Raw genomic sequence first — 25,611 nt, forward strand, 5'->3', positions numbered from 1 at the left:
CAAACATGAGAAGACAGTCCACTTGTTTACTCTTTATATTGCCTGGTCATATTTGCCACATTGTCATAAAGTCATTTATCTTCCTGCAACCAAATTAATTTCCTCATGAAATGAAGATATTATTATATGAATACTTATTGGTAAGTATGTGAAGTTTAATTCTTTTTTTTTTTTTTTTTTTTTTTTCCCAGAATTCTATTCCTGGCATGTATAATCAGATATATTCCTTCAATAAAACACATTGATAAGTATACAAGACATAAATAAACTTTTATGCCATTTGAAAATGTCCTCTCTGACCTAAAACTTACCTCATGTATCAGAATATACCCATGAAACTATGTAGTTATAGAAGTTTATCAGTGATCTGCAATTAAAATATTTCTTCTACAGTAAGTTCTGTACGCACACACAAAAAAGGTAAAATAGCAGAAATATTTTGTTCATATAGAGAAAACAGCTACAGTCAGTGAACCATACTTTCTGACCTCAAAAAAACAAATCACTTAAAAAAAAAAAAAAAAAAAAAAAAAAAAAAAAAAAAGAAAAAGGCAGTTAAAACAAAGCCTTTTGTTGTAAGGTATCCCTCAATAAAATTAGATCAGAATATGTTAAACTGAAAAGATGAATTGTTGCTAATGGAATGAATTTTCTTTTGTATTTCTTGCTTTTTTGAAACATATTTGTATTCATAATGAGTGAGAAAATTCTGAAATAATTACTTTTGTCTATATTTCTGGCCAGTGGAAAGAAATGTAATTTTCTATGCATGGCAACAGATAACATTTATGCCACTATTAAGCAGAGGTCTAAAGTTCTATGAAATTGTGATTTTTAGTTTAGATGATGTGAATGGTGTCTTAGGTACGTCTGTCTGTCCATTAAAAATTGAAGGCTAGCTTATGCAATCAGATCTGGCATAAAAACATAAATACTGGATGTTTAAATGGAGATTAATACTGTGAATTATCAGTGAAATAAATGAAAAAATAGGAACACATTTCAGCAGAACTTTTGGAAAAAAGTTACATATTCTTTTAATAGTAATGGAAAGTTGTTACTTAAACAGTAAAGTTGTGATCTATTGAACAATATTTTAATAGTGACAGATAATTTTTAGTTACACTTACAGGCTATAATGAAAATATTGTAATGGAACTATTAAACAAATATAACTAAAAATATATGCTTTGTAATTTTGTTCAAAGCTTCTGAATTCTAAAGAAATATTTTTGAACAAAATTTCTTACAGTGTACTAACTATGATCCTGGAACAGAAGTTTTAAAAATATTAAAGCTACTTCCTTGGTTATGTTAGTAGTATAATCTTTATAAAATGTCAAAATTACATATAAATGTAACCTTATTTATTAGCCTCAGTAAATTATTTATACTTTACTGCGCTATGGCAATATTACAAGCTTAAAATGTATCTCAGTAATAGAAAGTAATATGATAATGCAGCTGTCACATTTCACTGCCAAAAACAACCTCGTAAAAACTCATTTGTTGGGAAACAACTAGAAAAGAAACTTGTGACCAGTCTAGGAATGTCTGGAAGAGACCTTAGGGACCTCACCATCTAGCAAATTAGAGTAATCGAGTTTTTTGCTTGAGAACAACTAATTCTTACACATATACTTACACAAATAAACACAGCTTTATTCATTTGCCTCAGGAATCGCTATTCTAAATGTAATGACCATTGGAAGAGAACAGTAAGACATTTATCTAGAGGTGTACTGCAGGAAAGGAGATAGACACTTTAGCAGGGTCTGTGGTGGTAGGACTAGTGGATACAGTTTCAAACTTAAAGAGGGTAGATTTAGGTTGGATATAAGGAAAAAGTCTTTTAGAGTGAGGGTGGTGAGGGACTGGAACAGGTTGCCCAGAGATCTGGTGGATGCCCCATCCCTGGAGATTTTCAGTGCCAGGCTGTATCAGGCTCTGAGTAACCTAATCTAGCTGTGGTGTCCCTGTTCATTGCAGGGGAGTTGTAGATGACATTTTAAGGTTCCTTCCAACTCTAAGTATTCTATGATCCTATGATTCTATGATCTATCCGAGGAACTCTTTAAAGAATGAGTGATTAATTAAAGAGAGTCTCCATGGCAAACAGAAAGAGATAATAAGCTCATTACTGGATGTTACCTTTTGCACTCTCCTGCAGAATTCTATGTTGGATAATTGCATTAGAAAAAAATAGGGCAAAACTACTAGAATTGAATCTGAATAGTTTCTGCATTAAATGTGAACCTAGATGTTTTTGATATTAAAGAGAGTCACAGAGAAACTACTGAATATAATTAGGAAAAAAATTATATTGAAATTAGAACAAAAAAAAGCCCTTAAGAGTAATTTTGTGCACTAAGCGCTTAAGCCAATCGAACCTGTGTTAAAACTGAAATCAAGAATCGTTATATTTATTTGCTATGTTTCTGCAATTAGCAGCCACCACTACTAAAATGTACACCTTACTACTTTTATTTTGTTTTGTTTTTGTCAAGCTTTTATTGCTTAAATTCTTCACTGTTGTACAGATTAGGGAACTCTTCACTCTGAAAAAATATTGTCTTTCCACAGAAGCTTTTGCAGTAAATCATGTCACCTTTTTCACACACTGCCAAGTTTGACTTCTTTCTATCTCTAGAAAGAAATGGCAATTTTGAAAAGTAGTATAACTTGCTGCCTCATTTTCTGAATCCTTTCTGATTTATCACCTTTATTTTACTCTACAGATTTTAATCATGAACAAGAATGTTTGCTTTTTTTAAAAATTATTTTTATGTGTTAGTCTTCTGCTTACACACTACGTTTTATCACGGACAACACTGGGAGCACGTCATTCCAAATCTGCACTTTTCATTAGGATAAAAATAAAATCTATGAAAAAGTTGCAATAGAAATTTTATCTATGCAGTCCCTCTGAAAATAACCCCTCATATTTACTTTAATGGAAAATGTAGTAGATATAGAGAACAAAATAAGATTATTCTCAGCAAATTCTCAGCTCCAAGATATTATTTTTCAACATAGTCACAACCACTTACTATGTATTTTCTCCAGAAATGACCAAGTGCCTGTAAAAATATGTACAATTGGAGGTGACGCTGTTCCCTCTGCTGAAATTCTCCAGCCACAGATTCACTGTACTTACACCCATTGTTTGGTCTCCATAAATGTTAATCAAGCATCAAATAATGTCAATGGATGCAATTTTTTTTTCATGTGGAGGAATTAGTCTGCACACCTTTGCTTCATACATACTTCCATGTTAGACACCAGGTTGTTAGACTGCCTCTCTGCTGCTTTCTCTTTCTTGGCAACAAAACCTAATAGCATATTGGCAGAAGAACAGCTACCTCCACTGCAGTTCCAACAACACTCACATCTGACATCACAGGCTGACATAATAAAACAGGAGACATTACTTCATGAGCAGACTTATAATACTGGGACTGTGAGGAAAGACGGGCAAGTATAATCATGAGGTTCAAGACTCTCGTCCTCATTTCAGGGTGCAATTTTTAATGTCAATTCACTTCAAAACTGGCGGATCAATAATTTGAAAAATAGTATAAGGCCAAGTCTGTTAACCTTCAACTTTCTTAAAAATGTAAGTTGTGTCCAAATTAACATATTTGTATCAAATCTTTTCCCAAAATATAATTTGGATTTACTCCTTGAATGTATATCCTCCTCATTACTAACTAACATTTTACTGGGATGTAGGAAGGGAAGGATTATCAATGATTTTACTAAAAAAATAGCACTATTAACAACGTTTATCTTCTTCAAGATTACGGAAAAGCATATTAAAGCCAAGAATAGGTAATAATTGAATGTTATTTCCAATTATATGCCTTTTTCGTATATAATTGCATTCTTGTGGTACTTGCCAGGCAGCTCTAACTAAATATATTCTTCTAATCAGAATTTTATCAGGGTGCTAATTTCAGTGTAGATGTTTTTGTTGGCTTTTTGACTGAGTCAGATGGTTCATACAAATGTAAATGTTATATATATACATTCACAAATGTAAATGTTATATGTTATAACAGCACTTCCTCAAAATACTTTCTCATATTTGGTTGTAGCAGTAATGATTGCTCCATTTTATCGACTTCGTTCCATTCAGTAATGCAGTTAGTTCTTTCTGAAGGTCTAAAACACAATTGCCTTTTTCTAATTCTGAAATTTAATTACGTATATCTACCAAAAAACAAACAAAAAAAAAAAACCAACAAAACACCATAATTTTACTGTGACAATAGTAAAAGCACAGATAAATGCACAAAGATATGCACAGATAAAAGCACAAATAAATCTGCAAGAGACAAAAAAAAAAAAAAAAATCTTCAATCGCAATCTAAAAGTTAATAGTCAAAACAGATATTTCAAAGTCATTCAGACCAATAAACATAATGTATATATTTGACAAGATTATTGTAGAATATCTCTTACCTCTGCAAATAGGAACAGGGAAGTCCCATGATGCTGTATTCACAGAGTTAGCTATGCAAGTAAGCTGAGGATGGCCATCCAAAATATATCCAGTTACACAGCTGTATCGGATTTTGTCACCAACGTCAAATCTTGTACCATATAAGATACCCTTTGGTGGGACTCCAGGATTGCCACAGGAGCTACTCTGTAATTCTAGAGAATAAATATTTATTATCACTTACAGTGCTTTAATATACCCCTTTGTGCTGAAAAATACAGAAAATTTAAATTAGTTGTTTTAATGTGTATTTTTTTTAACTCTAAGCACTGAAAAAAACCTGTCTTAGTCTATTGAGCATTTGCTTATGTGCCAAAAAAAAAAAAAAAAAAAGAATAAAAAAAATAAGAGTAGAAAACTATGAGAAAATAATCAAAATAATCACAAGGTTTTCATTGAGATCCAGCTGCAGACACATCCTTATATTTTTCTAAAACAATAGCAGGATACTGCTTACATTGGAGGAGTAAAGAAAGGAATTTGATATTTCCTTGACTCTTTAGTTTTATAAAATAAAAATAATAATTAAAGGTGCTATACAGACTTGGAGAATAACAGATCTAAATCAAGCAAAGTTTGAAACAAAGAACAAAATTAGTCAAGACAGAGCACTGGGAGATATTCTTAACGAACATAAGCCTTGGCATGATCAGGAAGCTTTTGGATAACTGAATAGGTTTTAGATAATGAGACAAAAGTGGTGAGATACTGTTAATTGTAAAAGAGACACAAAAAGATTCGCTGTCCTTAAATATGATGAATACAAAGACTAGTGATACCTTCAGCAGTCACTGCCTAAAACTGTTTTACTGCTGTCTTGTAAAATTACCTACAAAAAGCAATGCATTACTATAAAATTACATTAAAATTTAAAGTACTAATTAAAAATCCACCTTCTAAAATAAAACTAATGCTCTGCTTACATTATTATATAACTTTAAAAATAATATTTGGCCCATTTCATTATCTTCTTATTAATATAAAAGAGTACATTAAGACTTCTAAACTAATCTGAGTGCAGAAGATGAATCCTAACCTTTCTGCAATTCATGCTTCCACTGAATGCAATGTTAGATCTTAGAAACAGGATGTTCAGTAAAACCAGTGACACAGATTTTGTATTTTTCCTTCAAAAACTTTTGTAACATTTACTCTGTCTGAACTCTAAAAACTTTAGTTTTTAAATTCAACAAATCCAGTTTTCAAGCACATCCAAGAATGGTGACTCAAGCACCTCCCTGGGGAGACTATTCCAGTGCTTAACAACTCTTTCTGTAAATAAGTTTTTCCTGATATCCAACCTAAATCTCCCCGGGTGCAACTTGAGACTGTTTCCCCTTGTCCTGTCACCTGTTGCCAGTGAGAAGAGACTAACCCCACTCTCGCTGCAATCACCTTTCAAGTATTGGAAGACAGCAATAAGATCTTCCCTCAGCCTTCTCTTCCCTAGACTAAAAGTGCCAGTTCCTTCAGTCAATAAATAACTTCCATCTGCTCTTAAACAATACCAAAATTTTAAGTTCACTGTGTGTTGCATCCTGAGAATTTAGAATACAATCTGGGAGATTTTTCTACCGAATGTATGGTTAACATTACTTACTGTTGAATAAGCTAATCATTTTAAATCCCAGTATGTCAAGATCACATTAGTTGCAGTATCATAAATGTAGCAATATCCACACGTATTCATCTATGCCACTGATACTTCATAGTATAAATTTGCAGAGTTTAAAAATCAAAATGCTTTCTGACCTTAACGTTCTTCTTAGAAACAAGGTACATATGAACTAATTTGTCAGTAAGTATTATTTTCATATTCAATTTTTATTATGCTGAAGAATTCCTATTAATGTCAATAGAAATTCTGTACAAAGACATTGTGTAAAGCATGCCTCAGAGAGTTCTAGCAGGAGTGGACAAATTCTTTTAATGAGCTTCATTAGCAGAAATACGGCTACTAATGAATGCCAATTAATAAGCTATTCAAATGAAATCAGATTAAACATATCTTTTTGTGACTATATTTTTATAGTCACAAAATAGTTGGCAGAAGCTCAGTTGTTCTCATTCTTAGTACTCACTCAAGGAGAAAAAAGTCAAAACTAGACACTGAAATTTAAATTTCAAATACATTTCTCATTTCAAATTTTTTCTTCTTATCCAAATTTTATTATTTTTTAAGTTTAATTATTATTGTTATTTTTTAATGCATGTACTATTTATAAAATCTGGAATAGCACCTTTCAACACTGATCTTCTAGGCATGACATTTACAATTTCATGTCCAAATACCTGGGAAGATCATGGAGTAGATCCTCCTAGAAGCTATGTTAAGACACATATGAGAGATAAAGACAGCCAGCATGGCTTTACCAAGGGCAGAGCGTGCCTGATCAATCTGGTGGCCTTCTATGATGGAGCGATAGTTTTGGTGGACGGGGGAAGGGAAATGGATGTCATCTACCTGGACTTCTGCAAAGCCCTTGACATGGTCCCTCACCATATCCTTCTCTCTAAATTGGAGACATGTAGATTTGAGGGATTGAATGTTGGATGGATTAGGAATTGGCTGGCTGGACACAGCCAAAGGGTTGTGATCAATGGTTTTGTGTCAAGGTGGAGGCCGGTCACAAGCGGTGTCCCTCAGGGGTCGGTCCTGGGACTGGTGCTCTTCAATATCTTTGTCAGTGACATAGATGATGGCACTGAGTGCACCATCAGCAAGTTTGCAGATGACACCAAGTTGAGCAGTGCAGTCAATACACTAGAAGGAAGAGAAGCCATCCAGAGGGACCTGGGCATGCTAGAGAAGATGGCCTATGAAAACCTAAGGAGGTTCAATAAGGCCAAGTACAGAGTGTTGCACTTAGATCAGGGCAATCCCAGGTATTTATATAAACTGGAGGAAGACCTCCAGGAGAGCAGCCCTGCGGAGAATGACTTGGGGGTCCTGGTGGACGAGAAACTAGACGTGAGCCAGCAGTGTGAGCTTGCAGCACGGAATGTCAACAGTGTTCTGGGCTGCATTAAAAAAGGGGTAGTCAGCAGGGAGGGGGAGGAGATTGTCCCCCTCTAATCAGCTCTTATGAGGCCCCATCTGGAGTACTGCGTCCAGACCTGGGGCCCCCAGTACAAGAAGGATGTGGAGCTCTTGGAGCAGGTCCAGAGGAGGGCCACTAAGATGATCAGAAGGCTGGAGCACCTCTTCTATGAGGAAAGGTTGAGGAAAATGAGATTGTTTAGCATGGACAGGTCTCTGGGGAGACCTCATTGAGGCCTTCCAGTACTTGATGGGAGTATACAAACAGGAAGGCGAACAGCTGTTTATGAGGGTGGATAGTGAGAGGACAAGGGGGAATGGCCTTAAACTGAGACAAGGGAGGTTTAGGTTAGATATTACGAGGAAGTTTTTCACTCAGAGGGTGTTGAGACAGTGGAGCAGGTTGCCTAAGGAGGTTGTGATGCCCCATCCCTGAAGGCATTCAAGGCCAGGCTGGATGTGGCTCTGGGCAGCCTGGTCTAGTGGCTGGCGACCCTGCACATCTCAGGGGGCTTGAAACTAAATTATCATTGTGGTCCTTTTCAACCCAGGCCATTCTATGCTTCTATAACTCTATAGAATGGGTAACTTCGTCATAAAAAGAAGTTATATTTGTTAAACAGGGCTTTTCTATCATGGATCTGTGTTGGTTGTGACTAGCGATTGCATTGGCTTTCTGGTGTTTTTCACACAGATGTGATATACTAAATTATGTGCTTTTTAAGAACAGAAAACTTCCAGAATTTCTGTAAGATCTTTAGTGTTAACAAAACAGCTAAGGTATCTACTCTGCCTGCTTCTGCAAGTGAAATCTACTCCTATCATCAGAGTTAGTGCTTTTTGTATGCATTAAGAACAACTTTTTACCAATTCAACAACAATGATTTTGCTCATGCTAGCATATTTTTTATTTGTTTGTTTTGTGGTTCATATTTGTATTTGTTTCTTTTCAGTTAATGAACACCCACATGGCACTTGAACTGCTTAAGTATGCATAGATCAAAGAGGAAGGAAAGACACAATTAACAAATGCTTTGAAAGATTTAACATGAACAACACAGATTTATAAAAACAGAATGAAAAAAAATCTAAAAGTCAATTTTCTTTTTTGCCATAAGTAAAAAACAAAAGTTATTCTTCCATGGATTTCTCACTTCACAATCTAAGTTAGAATAAAATTTATCATTCTTAAATTCACCTTTCTTTTCAACAGTAATAGAAATAACAGATTGACTTATAACCAGTATTTTCCCTGATTTTTTTCTATCTACAATTTACATTGTTCAGTCTGAAGAGATTGTCATGTTCTCATGCATGTCTGTAAAAATGTAAATAAGAACTGTGAGAAAAAGTTTTTTCTCCTGAACGAAAACAAGGTAAAATATCTTCTTTTTTTTTTTTTTTTTTTCCTCCTATTTTGCTCTTCCTTTATAAACCAGTATATTTGCAGCATTAACATCAGTGAGGGACTCTACTGTTCAATAAAAGTAATACATCTAATTATATTTCATGCTTTCATACATATTTTTAAATAAATGGCATAATTTTGATTTTTTATTCCTTTTGAAAATATTTTCATGAAATAAAAAGGCAGAGGAACATGATTTACATGAAGTAAATTTACAGAGAGTATAAGAATGTATTTTAAAAGTATGTTCTGAGGGAACTTTAAAGGTAGATTTTGATATTGAATCTGATTCTGTTGTTAAGGAAAAAAAAACATAATCATTGTGTTTTTCTTCTCTCTGTGTTTATATTTATAGCATTAAAGCCATATGTTATTTTCATAGGTACACATCAGTTTCAGCAGTAAATAAATTGGAACAGTGTTAATATAATGCTTCTACAAGCAAGTGAACAAAAGCAAAATAAACAGCAAAAAATCCTCCAGGATATGTGGAGAACACAAGTAATAACCTCAGTACTATAGCAACACTGATATTGTGAACGTGACAAATGGAATACAAGAAATGGTCCAGGGTTTACAACATGTTCCTGTCACATCCAATACACTGTTCTGAATACTGTTCTGTTTAAATCAGATGAAGGAATAGAACAGCATTAGAGAGCTGAAAGTGTGTGTAAGAAGACAATGGCAATCAGTAACTCTACCTTGTAAGTACATATTCCAACACTGTGTGAAATTGACACAAAAATGAATCTTCACGTAAACTTCAGAACATGTAGATTAAATCTGACATCTCTCCATCAAACATACTTCCAAGATTTTGCCTTAATAGAATGACAAAGGAGAAAAATACTGAATACTTAACTAGTAGAGCTGTACAGTTTTGACAGAACTAGCCTATCTTATTACCCAGTTATAACTGAATTGTTCAAGCACAGCAAAGGGAACAGGAAGGATTCCTGCAAGTATCTCCATAACAAAAGGAAGACTAGGGAAAATGTGGGCCCTCTCCTGAAGGAAACAGGAAATCTGGTTACCTAGGATAGTGAAAAAACCAAGATACTGAGTGTTAATGGACCTCAGGAGCCCCATGTTCCAAAAACCAGACTAAAGGGCTGGGAAAAAAAAAGGTGTGTTCTTGATGAAAGATTAGTCTGTGGAATACTTGAGCAAACTTTGCCTTTGCAAGCCCCTGTGCTCTGATGGGATACGCCATTAGTGCTGAGGAAACTAGCAGATGTGGTTGTGAGACTACACTCTGTAACCTTTGCTCAATTGTGGCAATAGAGAGAAGTGCCCAAAGTCTGAAAGAAAGTAAATGTCAGTTGCATCTTGAAGAAGAGGAAGAAAGAATACCCAGAGAACTACAGGCCAGTCAATCTCTGGGAAAAGGACAGAACAGCTAATCCTGCAATTCATTTCCAGGTACATGAAGGAAAAGAAATCATCAGGAGTTGTCCACTTATGTTCACTGAGGGGAAGGCACAGAATGAAGACCAACCAGATAAACCTCTGTAATGAAATGACTCGCCCATAGGAGGAGTGAGGAACAGTGAATATTGTCTTCTTAGAATTCCATAAGGCCTTTCACACTTCCTCCCATAGAGAAACTGTTGAAGGATAAATGAACAGGCAGAAAAATGAACCAAACACTGACTCAGTGGGTGGATCCAGTGGGTAGTGATCAATGGTGTAAAATCTAATTGGAGGCCAGTAATGAATGAGGTATGCCAAGGTTTAGTACCGTGTCCAGTCCTGTTCAACATCTTCATTAGTGATCTGAACAATGAGGCTGAGTGCACCCTCAGTAAACCTGCAGATTACACAAAACTTGGGAGAGTGTTTTATTCCACAGAGGGCTGTGGACTCTAAGACCTGCACAGGTTGGAGAGGTGAGCTGATCTCATGAAGTTTCACTCTCATTTACAAGAAAGGGAGCAAAGAGGACCTGGGGAACTACAGGCCAGTGAGTCTCACTTCTGTGCCTGGGAAGATCATGGAACAGATCCTCCTGGACGACATGCTTGATCACATGAAGAAGCGTGTGATCCAAGACAGCCAGCATGACTTAATCAGGGGAAAGTTGATCAGATGCCTCACCAATCTGATAGTCTTCTATGATGGAGTGATGGCATTGGTGGACAAGGGGAAGGTGACCGGTGTCATTTACCTGGACTTGAGCAAGAGTATGACATGGTTCCCCACCACATCCTTATCTCCAAATTGGAGGGATGTGGATTTGATAGGTGGACCACCCAGTGGATAAGAAACTGGTTGAAAGGCTGCAGACAGAGTGTGGTGATTAATGATTGTTCTATATCCAGATGGAGGCTGGTAATGAGCGGTATCCCCAGGGGTTTGTCTTGGGACCGGTGCTCTTTAACATCTTTATCAATGACATCGATGATGGTATCGAGTGCACCCTCAGCAAGTTTGCTGACGGCACCAAGCTGAGTGGTGCAGTTGACATGGTAGAAGAAAGGGATGCCATTCAGAGGGATCTCAACAGACTTGAAAGGTGGGCCCACGTGAACTTGATGAGGTTCAACACAGCAAAGTGCAAAGTTTTGCATTTGGGCTGGAGGAATCCCAGGCACCCATACAGACTGGAAGGAAGGGTCTTTGAGAGCAACCCTCTGGAGGGGGACCTGGGGGTCCTGATGGATGAAAAGCTTAACATGAGCCAGCAGTGTGCTCTTGCAGCTTGGAAGGCAAATGGTATCGTGGGCTCCATCAGAAGAGGGGTGGCCAGCAGGGACAGGGAGGTGATTGTCCCCCTCTACTCTGCTCTTGTGAGGCCCCATCTGTACTGCGTCCAGGTCTGGAGCCCCCAGTACAGGAGAGATAGGGAGCTGTTGGAGAGGGTCCAGAGGAGGACCACAGAGATGATCAAGGGACTGGAGCACCTCCCAGCTGAGGGAGCTGTTCAGCCTGGAAAAAAGAAGACTGTGGGGTGACCTCATTGCAGTCTTTCAATAACTAAAGGGAGCCTATAAACTCTTTCAAAGAGTCGACTTCCACAGGACAAGGGGAAGTGGTTTTAAGTTGAGGGAAGGAAGATTTAGATTGGATGTCAGGGGAAGTTCTTTACAGAGAGAGGTGTTGGAACAGGCTGCCCAGAGAAGTTATGGATACCCTGTTCCTGCAGGTGTTAAGGCCAGATTGGATGGGGCCCTGGACAGCCTGGTCTAGTATTAAATGTAGAGGTTGGTGGCCCTGCTTGTGGCAGGGGGGTTGGAGATTCATGATCCTTGAGGTCCTTTCCAACCCTGGCCATTCTGTGATTCTGTGAATCTGTGAAGTTCAACAAGGAGAAAGACAGAGTCCTGTGCCTGGGGAGGAATGATCCCAGGCACCAGTACATGATGGGGATTATCCAGCTGGAAAGCACCTTTGCAGGAAAGAACCTACGAGTCCTGGTAAACACCAAGTTGAACGTGAACCAGGAATGTGTGTCCTTGCAGTGTCCTTATTGGTTAAAGAATGCTAATGGCGTTGTGCTCTTGTCTATATTAGGCAAAGTATCACCAGCAGATTAGGAGAGGTTATCCTTCTCTGCTAAGCATTGATGAGGCTGAATCTGGAGTACTGTGTCCATTTCTGGAAACACCAGGATAGGAGAGACATTCAAAGTACTGGAGAGAGTCTAATGGTTATCAAGGGACTGGAGCACCTCTCTAATGAGAGGTTGAGAGTTGAGACTATTCAACCCAGAGAATAAGAGGCATTGGGGTACACCATATCAGTGTGTGTAAATACCTGAAGGGAGAATGCAAAGAAGATTAAGCTAGGCTTTTCAGTGCTGCTCAGTGCAAATGCAAGATGCAGTAGGCAAGAACTAGAACACAAGATGTTCCATCTAAACATCAAAAATACTTCTTTACAATGCAGGTGCCAGAGAACTGGTATAGTTTCTTTAAAGAAACTGTGGATTCTCCATCCTTGTAGCTCTGCAAAAGCTACTGGACATGGTTCTCGGCAAATATTTGGGCATGAGGTTGAATCAGATGACCTCCGGGGGTTCCTATCAACTGTAACCACTCTGTGATTCTGTGATACATTTTACTAATATCTACTTGTGTTTGATATTCAAAATCCTTATCTGCAGGAAATCCCTGTACAGCTCCTGAAAGCACCAGTTAAACTTGAACTCAGGAAGACCACTAGACACTGCAGGAAGTTTTGGGATAAGAGCATGTCACAGGGCTGGCTCCATCTACACTACTCTGAAAATACACAACATAACCATTTTAGTGCCAAGAGTGATATACTGTACCTGCCACATATGGTAATTATTCAGCCTTCCAAGAAGCCCACACAGATGCACCCTGCCTGCTATGCAATAGCTATGTAGATAAATTTGTATGTGAGTCATAATGGGATTTCTCCATTGGGACTGCAGTAATTCTGAGCACTTATTTTTCTTTATATTGCTATATTCTGTAGGCAGCTGGGAAGACACTGTTGTAATTAGAGAACAAAGGTTATTTCGGAAGTCAGTAGAATCTAAAATCAAAGATCAGCCTAAATTCCAAACCATATCAATATTCATTCTGTAATATATACTTGAATATATATTTGTTTGTCTTCTACAATTATAGAAAAGAATAAAATCTAACTGGCAACTGTGGTCAATGGACTTAAATCCACTTGGCTGCCAATCATGAGCTGTGTACTGGGGTACTGGGCTGCTTCTATCTAACATCTTTATTAGCAATCTCGATGAGTGGATTGAGGGCACCCTCAGTAAATTTGCAGATGACAAGTTGGGAGGGAGTGTTGATCTGCCTGAGGGGAGAAAGACACTGCAAAGGAACCTTGATGGACTGGATTGATGGGCCAAGGTTGACTGTATGAGTTTCAATAGGGCCAATTGTTGGGTCCTGCATTTTGATCACAACCTTGGGCAAAGAGAATTAAAGGATCCAATTTGTGAGACAAATCCATTTGCTCATCTGCTGTGTTTGTATTGGCTTTTCATCATATTCTTTTTGATTATCTACTTTCTACAGTATTATGTCAGCTTCAAGTCATTTTAAATAATTTGAGTCAACAGTTTTGGAATGAGTAGAGGACAGTGACACAATTATTAGCATAATCTGCTTACATAGCAGATTCTTTTGTGAAAGACTTCTGGTAACTTAAATTCTTAGTGCTTGAATAATGACTGGTTAAGATCTGCAGTGCCGATCATACAGTGAGATGGCATACATTACCCCTCTGCCTCTGAGATACGAAGACATTTTAGGATCTATTTATTTAATGGCATGTAACTGAAGATTTCTGGGAAGAATTGAGTTGTTTTTATCATAAAAGCTTAGTTCAAATATAGTTCAAATAGACTGAAAAAGTATAAGCCTTGTTTGATAATATTAAGAAATATTCTAGAAATGACATGGGTGTTTTCATAACCACAGTCTCTGAGAGGGTAAAATATTCTCTTGCTTCCTAGAGAGTCTCGCTAAGCCTAAGTAATTGACAGTCCTTCAGTACGATGGCCAATTGACATTTGCAGACATCCTTATTAGACTCATCTAAATAATGGCAACTAATTCACTGCTTAATATCTTGGTGGGAAGCTTTTCCTAAAATATTAAATATAAAAACTTCAAATAACCTGAATGAAAGTAAAATAAATAAACAAATAGATAAATAAAACCAAAACATCAGCAAAAGTAATTCTGAAGTATTTCATAAGGTGAAAAGATGTAATATAACCATATCACTGTGGCAGATAAATTCACATATTTTAAAAATTATATCTTGTACATAAAATGAATTCTGCTTGAAGTCTGTACTATAATTAAACTTTATCGTATAGGCTTTGTACATTTCTAGATAATGATATCAAGCATTTTCATTGCATAAAGTATTTCCTATGGTTCCCTTTGCCTATCTTTTAAAGGGACTGATATTTAGATTAAATAAAATGTCGTGAGTAGATTTGCATTTGAAAAAAATGTTATCTGGTGAAATGTATTGCAATTTTTTTCTAACTGCTTTGTTTGTACTGAGAATTATTCATTCATAAACTCAAAGTTAATTTTACTCCTAATGGAATTTCTCAGGTGTTTAGCCTCAATCTGCACTTCGGCTTTTAAAAGTATTTATTTAAAAAACATTTTTTTAAATCAAAATCTATTGCTTTTTATTTTCAGAAATATCATTTATTTTTCCTTTGAAAGTATTTCATACTGCTAACATATTGCTTTAAGTAATTAACTAAACTTATATATTTCCATTTCTCCCAGATATAACCATTTTTTTCTTTCTAGACTCTCCTTTGTCTAAAATGGTTTAACTCAGGACTAGTTTTCAAAAATCATTGATAAGCATTAATATTTGAAATGAAACATATTATCAGGACACTGTAAAAAAAAAAAAAAGAATACATTTTATTACTGAGCAGGCCAGCAGAACAAATAATTCATATTGTAATTGGCCAGGACATATAATTTATTGTGTTGTTAGGAAAGGGTCAAGAAATTTTTAAATGTTCTGTGGTTAGTTTCCTTGTTCTTTTTTTTCATATAAAAATATTGTCATTATTAAATTACAATTCAATGCTGTCTTTATTGAAAAAAATGCTACTAAGTGAAATTATGCCCCAGTGTAAATTACTAAGAAGAGACCACACAAATTGAGTTCTTAAAGCACTGATGTCTCCTACACCTAAAAGAAGGAACCCACAGTGTCTGAGTGATATAATAAATTATATATAAGCCGCAGGTGCCTAAATGCATCCACTGTGAGTCCCAGATTATATGCCTTGCATAAACATAGGCCTAAACAGTCAATTTTAATCTTTTTATGTACTGCAGAAGATTAGTCTAATTAGACTATTTATTTTAATTTTCCACATTACTTTATAGACAACAAAAATAGGAAAAGTGTGAGGCTGGGCATTTTCTTTCTCTTATTAACTAAATATAACTTCTGACTTCACATTTCTTCTTTGTAATTCAGTGAGAAGCATAATGGATATATGGCAAATAAATAGTTGGAAATACAAACAACTTCTAGTTTCCTGAGTTTTAAGTTGTTAATTACATAAAAGTTAGCATTCACATTGTCCATTTAGACATGAAGTCTACAAACTCAACAGACTCAAAAAGATATTGCTTTAAAAATCAATATTTTTAATATCAAATTTGTGGATGAGAAAATAATATTCTCCATTTTAAAGTAAAGCTAAACATATCTACACAGAAAAATCGCAGAATAAAAGAATTGCAGGCATTGGAAAGGGACCTCAGGAGATCATTGAATCCAGCCAGCCTGCTAGAGCAGACTCGTTACAATAGATCACTAAGGTGGATGTCCAGATGCGTCTTGAATATCTCCCTAGAAGGAGACTCCGCAGTCTCTCTGGGTGACTTCTTCTAGTGCTTTGTCACCCTTACCAGAAAGAAACTTCTGCATGTTAATACAGAACCTCCAGCTTTCAAGTTTTAGACCATTGCTCCTTGTTCTATCACTACACACCACCAAGAAGAGCATGGCCTCATCTATTTGCCTCCTACTTCCATTTATAAACATTTATCAGATCCCCTGCCAGTATTTTATTCCCCAGGCTGAACCAGGTTACCCAATCTTTCCTTGTAAGGGAGATGCTCCAGGCCCTTTGTCATTTTTTGTGGCTTCCACTGGAATCCTTGTAGAAGATTCCTGTCTTTTTTTGAATAGGATTGCCCAGAACTGGACACAGTATTCTAAATGTGGCCTCACTAGGACAGAGTAGAGGAGAAATATCACCTCCTTTGATGTGCTAGCCACACTTTTAAATTTTTAACTAAATGGTAAAACTATGATGAAAAAGGAGGTGAATTTATCTTCTCATCTCAGCTTCTTATCAGCTGGAATAAGAATGACACTGAAAAGAAAGGTAAAATGACAATCCAGGAACTACGGACCTGTCACTTTCACCTCTGTGCTGGGAAAGATCATGGAACAGATCCTCCTGGAAGATATGCTAAGGCACAAGTAAGACAGGTAGGTGATACAAGACAATCACTATGGCTTCCCCAAGGGCAAGTCCTTCCTGGACTACCTAATGGACTTCTATAATGGGATAGATATCATCTATCTGGACTTCAGAAAGGCCTCTGGCATGACTGCCCAGAACATTCTCTCCAAATTGAAATGATACGGATTTGATGGGTGGACTGTTCAACAGAGAAAGAACTGGCTGCAGGATCAAGTCCAGAGAGTGATGGTCAATGACTCAACATCCGGATGGAAATCAGTGATGAGTGGTGTCCTCCAGGGGTCAGTGTTTGGGCCTCTAGTCTTTTATATCTTCATCACTGACATTGACAGTGGAGTTGAGTGCACTGTCAGCAAGTTTGCTGATGATACCAAGATGTGGGGTGCTGAAAAGAAGGGTCTATTGTGACAGAACATGGGGAAATAGTTTCAAGCTAACGGAGGGGAGATTTTGACTGGATATAAGGAAATGGGTTTTCACAATAAGGGTACTAAAGCATTGGAACATGATGCCCAAACACGTGATGAGTGTTCTGTATCTGAAGACATTTAAGGTTAGGTTGGACCAAGTTCTGAGCAATCTTATCTAACTGTAGATGTCAGTGATCATTTCAGGGGAATTGGACTAGATTGCCTTTAAATATCTTAAAAGAATCTATGAAAATAAAGAAATAATTAATTGTCAATCTCTAATAGCTGCCTGGTTTGAAAAATACTCACTGCAGAGTATTTTGTAGCTTGTTGGGTTAATGGGTTAATATAGTCTTGACCTTGAATGTATGCCCTGTTTGAACTTACCTAAATTTGCAGGTATGGTGGCAATTTAAATTTAAAACTCTTCTCACAAAGTTGTTTTCTAATCAGTACAAGGGATTTCTAAACTGCTGACAGAATATTTTTTGAATTTTTTTTTAAAGTTATTCAGCAACTGGATTTCATTCTTCTATGAAATAAAAGCAATTATTTTTACATTTCTATACCTTATTGTCGGATTTAACTTCATTCAGAACATTTTTCAAATGTAAGATTTATACTTCTTTTTCCTATTTTAAAATTCAAACATGCCAACACAAGTTCATTTCTTTTTCCCACAGTCCACACACTTCTTTCATTTCTATTACCTTTTCAGTACTTTTTTAAAATTCACAAAAATTTGGTATTCTTTTTTAGTTTCTCATTTTTTCATGAGGTCTTCATTCAGTGATAGATGTCTTACTAGTTGAGGTTCTGGGGCAAGACAATATATTCTTTCCTTATGTCATTTTTCAGTCTTTCTGACAACTTTTTACTTACCTTCTTCAGCTTCTGAAGTCATCCTCTTACAAATCAGATTTCTCTATTGTTATAGTAGTTTTTCCAGAGGCAGTACTATGAGTTTCAGACTATTTCCCTTGAGATATACCAGTGACAGTATAAGAAAAAATTCTAATATTTAAAATGATCATTTCTTTATACTATATACTAGTGGGTTTGTTTTGTTTCTTTCTTAAAATGCTTCTGTTTAACAAGAAACTGTTATCAGACCAATAAATTCTGCTAATAATCTCTTAATGATTTATTGAAGTAAATAGATGAAGACTTGCCAGAAATATGAGAAGGATTTAGGCAGCTAAAATGCCACTGAATGAAAATCATGCTTTTTAAATAAAACTGCTTAATCACATGTATGCTTTCTTGAATTGGTAGCTGGCCAGAAAAATAAGTGGACAGTATATAAATAGCTATCTGTACTGAGTTTATTCAGCTTTAATTAATGGAGTTCAATTGATATAATTGCTAAAGAAGCTCTAGGAGGAATGAACTTTCAAGCAAGCATTCTGTAGTGGCGATGTAATTTGGGCATCTTATTTGTCTATAAGCTTGAAGAGGAAATATACTCTCTTAGTTCTTTGTCTTGTGTATAGTGTAAAATATTCAATGTGAAAAACTTTCAGGAATAGGACATTAGATTGTTTTGTAAAATTACATGTAAATGATCGACACTTGTAAAATATCACAAATACACACTTAAGTCACAACCCTTGCTTAATTTCAGTTTACTAGATGATAATGTGATACAACTGTGCTTCTTTTAAAAAGGAAAATTACTATCAATATGATGAGTTTTTCAAGATGTTTTATGATGTATTTTAAAGATAGAGCTCAACTGGTAACAAAAATTAAAATTACAGCCCTATGGAATTTCATACAAAGCTGTTTCTGACCTTAGTTCAGAGACATAAAGAATGAATGGTATAACGAAGATTAACAGAGCATGTCTGCTTATTTATAGTTCTCATGAAAAACAGTGAGACAGCAGGGTCTAAGTACTGTTTCTGTTATCGCATTTCTGAAAAGAACTTAATATACATATCAAAATTATCTTTCAGTAACCTAAAAGACAATAACCTGAGATGAAGGAATTGCAAGGCTCTTAGGTCAACAACAGTCCTTGTAGTCCATCACCCAGCTTTTCCTGGAGTATCGATCTATTCCTAATCTTCTTTTATTTTATATTGACCAATATACTTCACATTTTTGAGCAACTTTTCCCAGGTTTTTAACTCCATTATAAATTTATTCTGTACTGTAAAATATATTCTAATAGTACACAATTAAATACATTTAATTGATAAAGAGCTCTTCAGGAAAAAAAGTTCTTTTTGAGTTACAGAAGAGCCTTGGAAAAAATAAGGTATAGGTAGCTAGTGTTTCGTTACACTGCAACAAAGGAATGCCCAGAGAGGTTGTGGATGTCCCGTCCCTGGAAGTGTTCACAGCCAGGTTGGATGAGGACCTGGGCAGCCTGCTCAAGTACTAGATACTGAGGTTGGAGGTCTTGCCTGTAACAGGGGAATTGGATCTTGATGATCCTTGAGGTCCCCTTCAACCAGAGCTGTTCTGATTCTATGATTCTGTGTAAGGAATGGTACTTTTAAAAAAGAATTGTTCATGTAGGGAGATTCATTAACAGAAGAGCAGAATTACTAAATGACAAGTCCAGAAAGACAATCATATCCTTGGTGGCATCAAAAGATGTGTGACCAGGAGGTTGAAGTAAGTGATCCTGCCCCTCTTCTCCTCACTGGTGAGGCCTCACCCGGAATGCTGTGTCCAGATGTGGAGTCCGCAATACGGGAAAGACATGGACCTGCTGGAGAGCATGCAGAGAATGGCTAGAAAAATGATCCATGATCCACCTCTCTTATGAGGACAGGCTGAGAGAGCTGGGGCTCTTCAGCCTGGAGAAGAGAAGGCTCTGAGGTGACCTGTCAGTATCTAAAGGGAAGTTACAGAAAAGAAGAGGATAGACTTTTTAGCAGGGCTTGTGGAGATAGAACAAGGGGAAATGGCTTCAAATGTAGTGAGGGTAGATTTAGGTTAGATACAAGGAAAAAATTTTTTACAGTGAGGTTGGTGGGGCACTGAAACAGGTTACTTAGTGTTGTAGTTGATTGCTCTGTTGTACATCCCTGGAGACTTTCAAAGCAAAGCTGGATCAGGCTCTGGGCAACCTGATGTAGCTGTGGTGCCTTGTTTATTGCAGGGGAGTTGGACTAGGTGGTCCTCAGAGGTCCTTTCCAACACTAAGGATTTTATGATTCTATGATTTTAATAGTTCTTACAGCCAGACCTGCATTTACTTCTAGATATATTTACTTTCAATATCTTTTACAAATTATTTCATTATTTTTTGAAACTGCAAGGCATTTGACTAGCGATCCACAGCATTATTATCCTCTCATACTTAAAACTGCCTAAATTTGCACAGGAGTTTCTTTGAATTACTGTACTAACAACTAATCTTCTGATACAAACTGACTTCAAATATATATACATACATACATACATCTTCAAAAACACAAGCAAACAACAGTGACAATTGTATTCTGTTTTATCTCCAGTTCTCTCTTTCGTCCCATCGTTCAGGGAAGTGAATGAACATCTGTGTGGTGTTTAGTTACCTACCATGTTAAACCCCAGCACACCTTCTAACAAATTTTATTTGATTTTAAACAGGAGAAAAATTCTAGTGATGAATAAGTGATTAGTTATCTTTTAACATTTTTTAAAAAGGGGTGTTTTAACCACAACAGATTGGTAATATTATAATGGTACTGATCTGTACAATGACAGTAACTAACAATACTGAGTGCTTAATTCACAAAACCAAAACAATTAACTTATTTCTAGGCATGATACATATTCCATATCCTTTATAGATCTTAGAGGGAGATGTAGAATGCTCAACAGTATGAAAATCCTTTTTAAATCCAGAAAATATGAAAATCTGGTAAAATGACAACATGAGTCTGTTATTAGGCCATATTTTTCTATTATTTAGATATTTATTTTCATTGTGAATGAGTTTTCTATTATCTTCTGCAGAGTTTGTTAGATTGTAATCTAAATAGACTGAATCATTGTTGCAGAACTATATATGTTAATACTTCTAATACAGAAGTTCTACTGAAGAATTAAAGTCAAAATTCTATTATCTAGTGCAGGCAGGTTGAAGAATTCAGCCTTATAACTCTCAAAATATGTGTCATTTATTACATTTTATAAACATTAAAAATATTTCCAAGTCTGCTATTGCGTATTATTTCAAAAATTTTATTGACATATAATTTAGGAAAACTAGTAAGAAAGAAATTGCTTATAAAAATGGAGACACATTTAATTTGTACTTTAATTTTATCAGATTGCAGTTATCTCTACTTGTCTAGATATGGGATCAAAATGAGTATCTTAAAGTAGAATGTATTAAGGCTTGAATTTATCAGGATATTGTACTTATCTTAAGGTGACAGTTCAGTAGATGAAGAATATAAGTTCACAAAACAAAACAAAACACAACCACTTCAGGTTCTTCTGGGAAATGTCTTTCAATACTTGCAGTGTGTATAGAAGTTTTTTTGTTTTCTTGTTTTTTCATGAAAAATGACATTCAGTATATATGAGAAGAATAAATAAAGGCTGACACATAATTAAAATATCAAATTAATCATTGCCTCAGTTAAACTTGAATATTAGGCACGTATCACAATGATAAATTACAGTACCATAGGCTGACAAATATGGCTTATTTAACAGCACTGTTCTGAAAAAAAAAAAAACAAAAAAAAAAAAAAAAAAAAAACAGAACACTGAAAGATGAAATAGAATTTTTTTTTCTGGAAAAAGAGAGAGACTTTGTTTTCTCAATACTCAAATATTTCTAAAGGGAGAAGAAACAATATGTTTCTTGTTGGTTTCTAAATTTCCAATAATTATTTTTGCTAATGCTTAAACAAATGAGTTTACCTCCATCCATTTTCCCCAGAGGAAAATTATGTACCATTCTCTATGTTACTCTATAATCAGTCAACTTCTTATTTATTCAATTTTTGTTATGTAGCAAGGAAAATGCTCTACCAGGCAGGCAACAAATTTCAAAACACTAAGTCCATACTTGAATGTATATACATGAGCTTTTACACTACAAATCAGATGTTATTTTGCAAACATAATAACACCAAATTTAAAAAAAAAAAAAAAAGGGAAAAAAGAAATAAAAGAAATTGTATTTCACTTTTTTTGTTTGTTTGTTTGTTTGTTTGTTTCATGTATTCTATGTATTCTTTCTAAAATATGGGGGAAAATTCTTGTCATCAGGAACCATCTTTAACTGTGCTTTTCACGTGTTATTAAAGTGATACAACAGCTGTATGGAGATTTTGAGAGGTGCTAGTGATTAGATATGCAATTCTACATTACACTTTCCACTGTCTTCAAGCAGATGTATCTTCCTGGAAAGTGTATTTCTTGCCTGATGCCCAGACTTGTAATTTCAAAGAGCAAAAACTGTTCAGTTTTTAAAACAGCTACCTTGTGCTATTCAATTATGCAGGTTATGATGATATGTCCAAGGGAAACTTTAAGGAGAGCAAAAGTGGCTAACAGATTATGAGAAAAAGTGTGAAGAGAATATGAGTCTGTATGGTACTGGTATTCCTCCCTATCTTTCTGATTTGGAGGGAAGTTCCAGCTACAGTCAAGCAAATGTATTCTTTGTACACAAACATTGTTTCATTGCATGCTTCTTGTGTCTTTAATTATTATCTCCCCTTGTATAACAAGGTCCTTGATTAGATAATTTAGACATATGTATACCCCCATTTTTTAAGATTCCTTTATGAAGAAGAAATGACTGGCTGTGTGGAAAAGATAAGTGAAAGCATTTGATCTAAAATAACTTGAATGTAATAATATTTCAGTATAATTTTCCATGACATTCTCACTTAGAAGATGAAGGGGTAAAGGCAGGATTAAAATACTGATCATTATGAAAATTACTAAGCATAACTGAAAGAAGAAGCTGAATAATCTAGCAGAGAACACTGGGGCCTATATAATCCAGCTTCTTCATGAGCAGCCTGTATGCCTCAGAAGGCACTGTATGTAACTTTGTTGAAAACATTTTGTCAGAGGAAGTGGTGATATGACAAACAACAGTCTAAAACTCAATGAACTGGTGGACTGAGATAATGGAAATCTCATAAAGTTCAGTAACAAAAAAAATGTTATGTCTAGTATGGAGTGAAGTAACTTCATATATCAACTGATGGGAATTGAATGACTGAGATCCCATCAAATAAACACTTGAAGGCAAGCAGATGCTGAAGCTTTGGAAAATTTGAAGGCAGTTATAAAGAAGTAGAAGTCAATGGCCACAGATAGCAGCTTGAGAGGTTCCGGCCAGGTGTCAAGTATTAAATGGTGAGGTTGGTGGCCCTGCATGTGACAGGGGGGTTGGACATTCATGATCCTTGAGGTCCCTTCCAACCCTGGCCATTCTGTGATTCTGTGATTCTGTGATTCTGTCAAGAAAGCTTTTTTCCCTGGAGAGTAATGCATTATCAGTACACTCCTCTGAGACACTAAGGAAGCCTCGATGGTTTGCAGGATTCAACTAAAGAAAGTCACAAGTAACATGATTTATCACCAGCGATGTTCTTGCTTCATGCAACCTGGATAAGATACTTCATGAGCTTTGAGCCAAATTTTCAATGATTCTAAGAAAAAACTGCTCAGGAGAACAAAATGGTTTCAGACTGAGATGTGAATGTAGAAAAGGGCTATTCTTCAAATGCTTATAATTACTACACTTTGCAGAATAGAAAACACGTTTAGTATTAATGACTCTAACAAAATGATGAAAACACAGAAGAATAGCATGAAAGAATATCATAAAATAATTTATGATCTGGAACAAAACATTTTATGTTAAGACTTAAAAAGACTATAATAAAGAGAAAAAATACTCTGAAATACGTAAAGTTATTGCAGTATTTAGGAGCCTAGATAAGAACAAAGAGATGCTAAAATTAAGGACCCTGTAACTTTACAGACCAAGAGCCAGCGACAGGAATATTAAAATTGAAGTTTAAAAGTTTACTTTTAAGTGAAGCTTAATAAGTGAAGCTTGACAGGTGACAGGGTGAGGGGAAATGGCCTTAAGTTGCACCACGGTAAGTTTAGGTTGACTATCAGGAAAATCTCTACAGAAAGGGTTGTTAAGCATTGGAATAGGCTCCCCAGGGAGGTGGTTGAGTCGCCATCCCTGGATGTGTTTAAAAGCCATTTGGATGCTGTGCTCAGTGACATGATTTAGTGAAGGGCTGTTGAGGTAGTATGGTTAGGTCATGTTTGCACTTGATCTTACTTACTAAATTATTTAAAATGTTGCAGATAGTAACCTCACCTTCTCTGTACCAGAAAAACATAGTACTGCCTAATATGCCAATAACTTTCTTGATACATTGTGTGTGTTATATATTCAAGTCAAAACTTAATATATTTCATTCATGTTTCCTATTTCCTTGAACACCTAACCATTCTACTTCTGTGTCAGATACTGCAAGTAATACATGCAGACCTCTGACCAGACACTGTCATTTTCTGTTCCCATATAGTTTCTCAATACAGTAAGGGTATATTGGATTTTTGTGCATGTGTGTGCGCGATTTCCTAGAAGATGTAACAGATGTTCATATATTCAATCAAAAGGAAGAAACACTAGGACTTTCTATTACCTTGTTCTCCAATGTGTTGAATGGAAGTAAATATTCAAAATTTACATTTCCTTCTTATTTTCATTACATTTTCTTTTTGAAAAATAGGAATTTATATGGCAAATATATATATTTACATTATTTAAACGGTCTTTATTTTAATTATTCATTTATTTGTGAACTTCTCTATAAGAAACACAAAGAGAACTCAATTACTTCAATTTTTATTAAGGGCTTGTTGAAATAATCTCAGCACATATACCAAAATGTATATGGCAAAATCTAACACCCGCCCCCTCCATTCCCCCTCACCCAAAACAAAAACACCACCCAGATACCTATGGTATCTGCCTGTTATACTAACAGCCTAATTAAAGAAAACTGTACAGCTTAAAATCTGTGGCCTTTATGACTCTAACCTGACAACCGCTCTTTCAGAGCTCCTTTTACAAAGATCATTACAGCATAAAACAATAATTACTTGCAATAATACAATTTTTATATGAAATTATTAATGATATTGTTATAAGACTTCAGTACTTTAAATCTGAGATTTAGATTATCTATTGCCACGTTACTCTATTCTGATATGCAGAATAGATAAAAATGAATTATGTTATTTATTCACATTTTCTAG

At 35.6% G+C, this 25,611-nt stretch overlaps 1 protein-coding gene across 3 annotated transcripts in view; it reads right to left on the minus strand.

Annotated features, from left to right (window-relative positions):
* CSMD3 (CUB and Sushi multiple domains 3) overlaps positions 1-25,611 on the minus strand; it is a 539,260-nt gene that overhangs the window by 410,099 nt on the left and 103,550 nt on the right. For all 3 annotated transcript variants that reach the window (XM_042869066.1, XM_042869064.1, XM_042869063.1), the window contains exon 4: positions 4,465-4,659. In XM_042869066.1, the coding sequence (XP_042725000.1) occupies positions 4,465-4,659 (195 nt within the window). The remainder of the gene's footprint in view (positions 1-4,464; positions 4,660-25,611) is intronic.

Source organism: Lagopus leucura, unplaced genomic scaffold (assembly GCF_019238085.1).
Source record: "Lagopus leucura isolate 7727_CA_CO unplaced genomic scaffold, USGS_WTPT01 Super-Scaffold_100002, whole genome shotgun sequence".
Classification (NCBI taxonomy): Eukaryota; Metazoa; Chordata; class Aves; order Galliformes; family Phasianidae; genus Lagopus; species Lagopus leucura.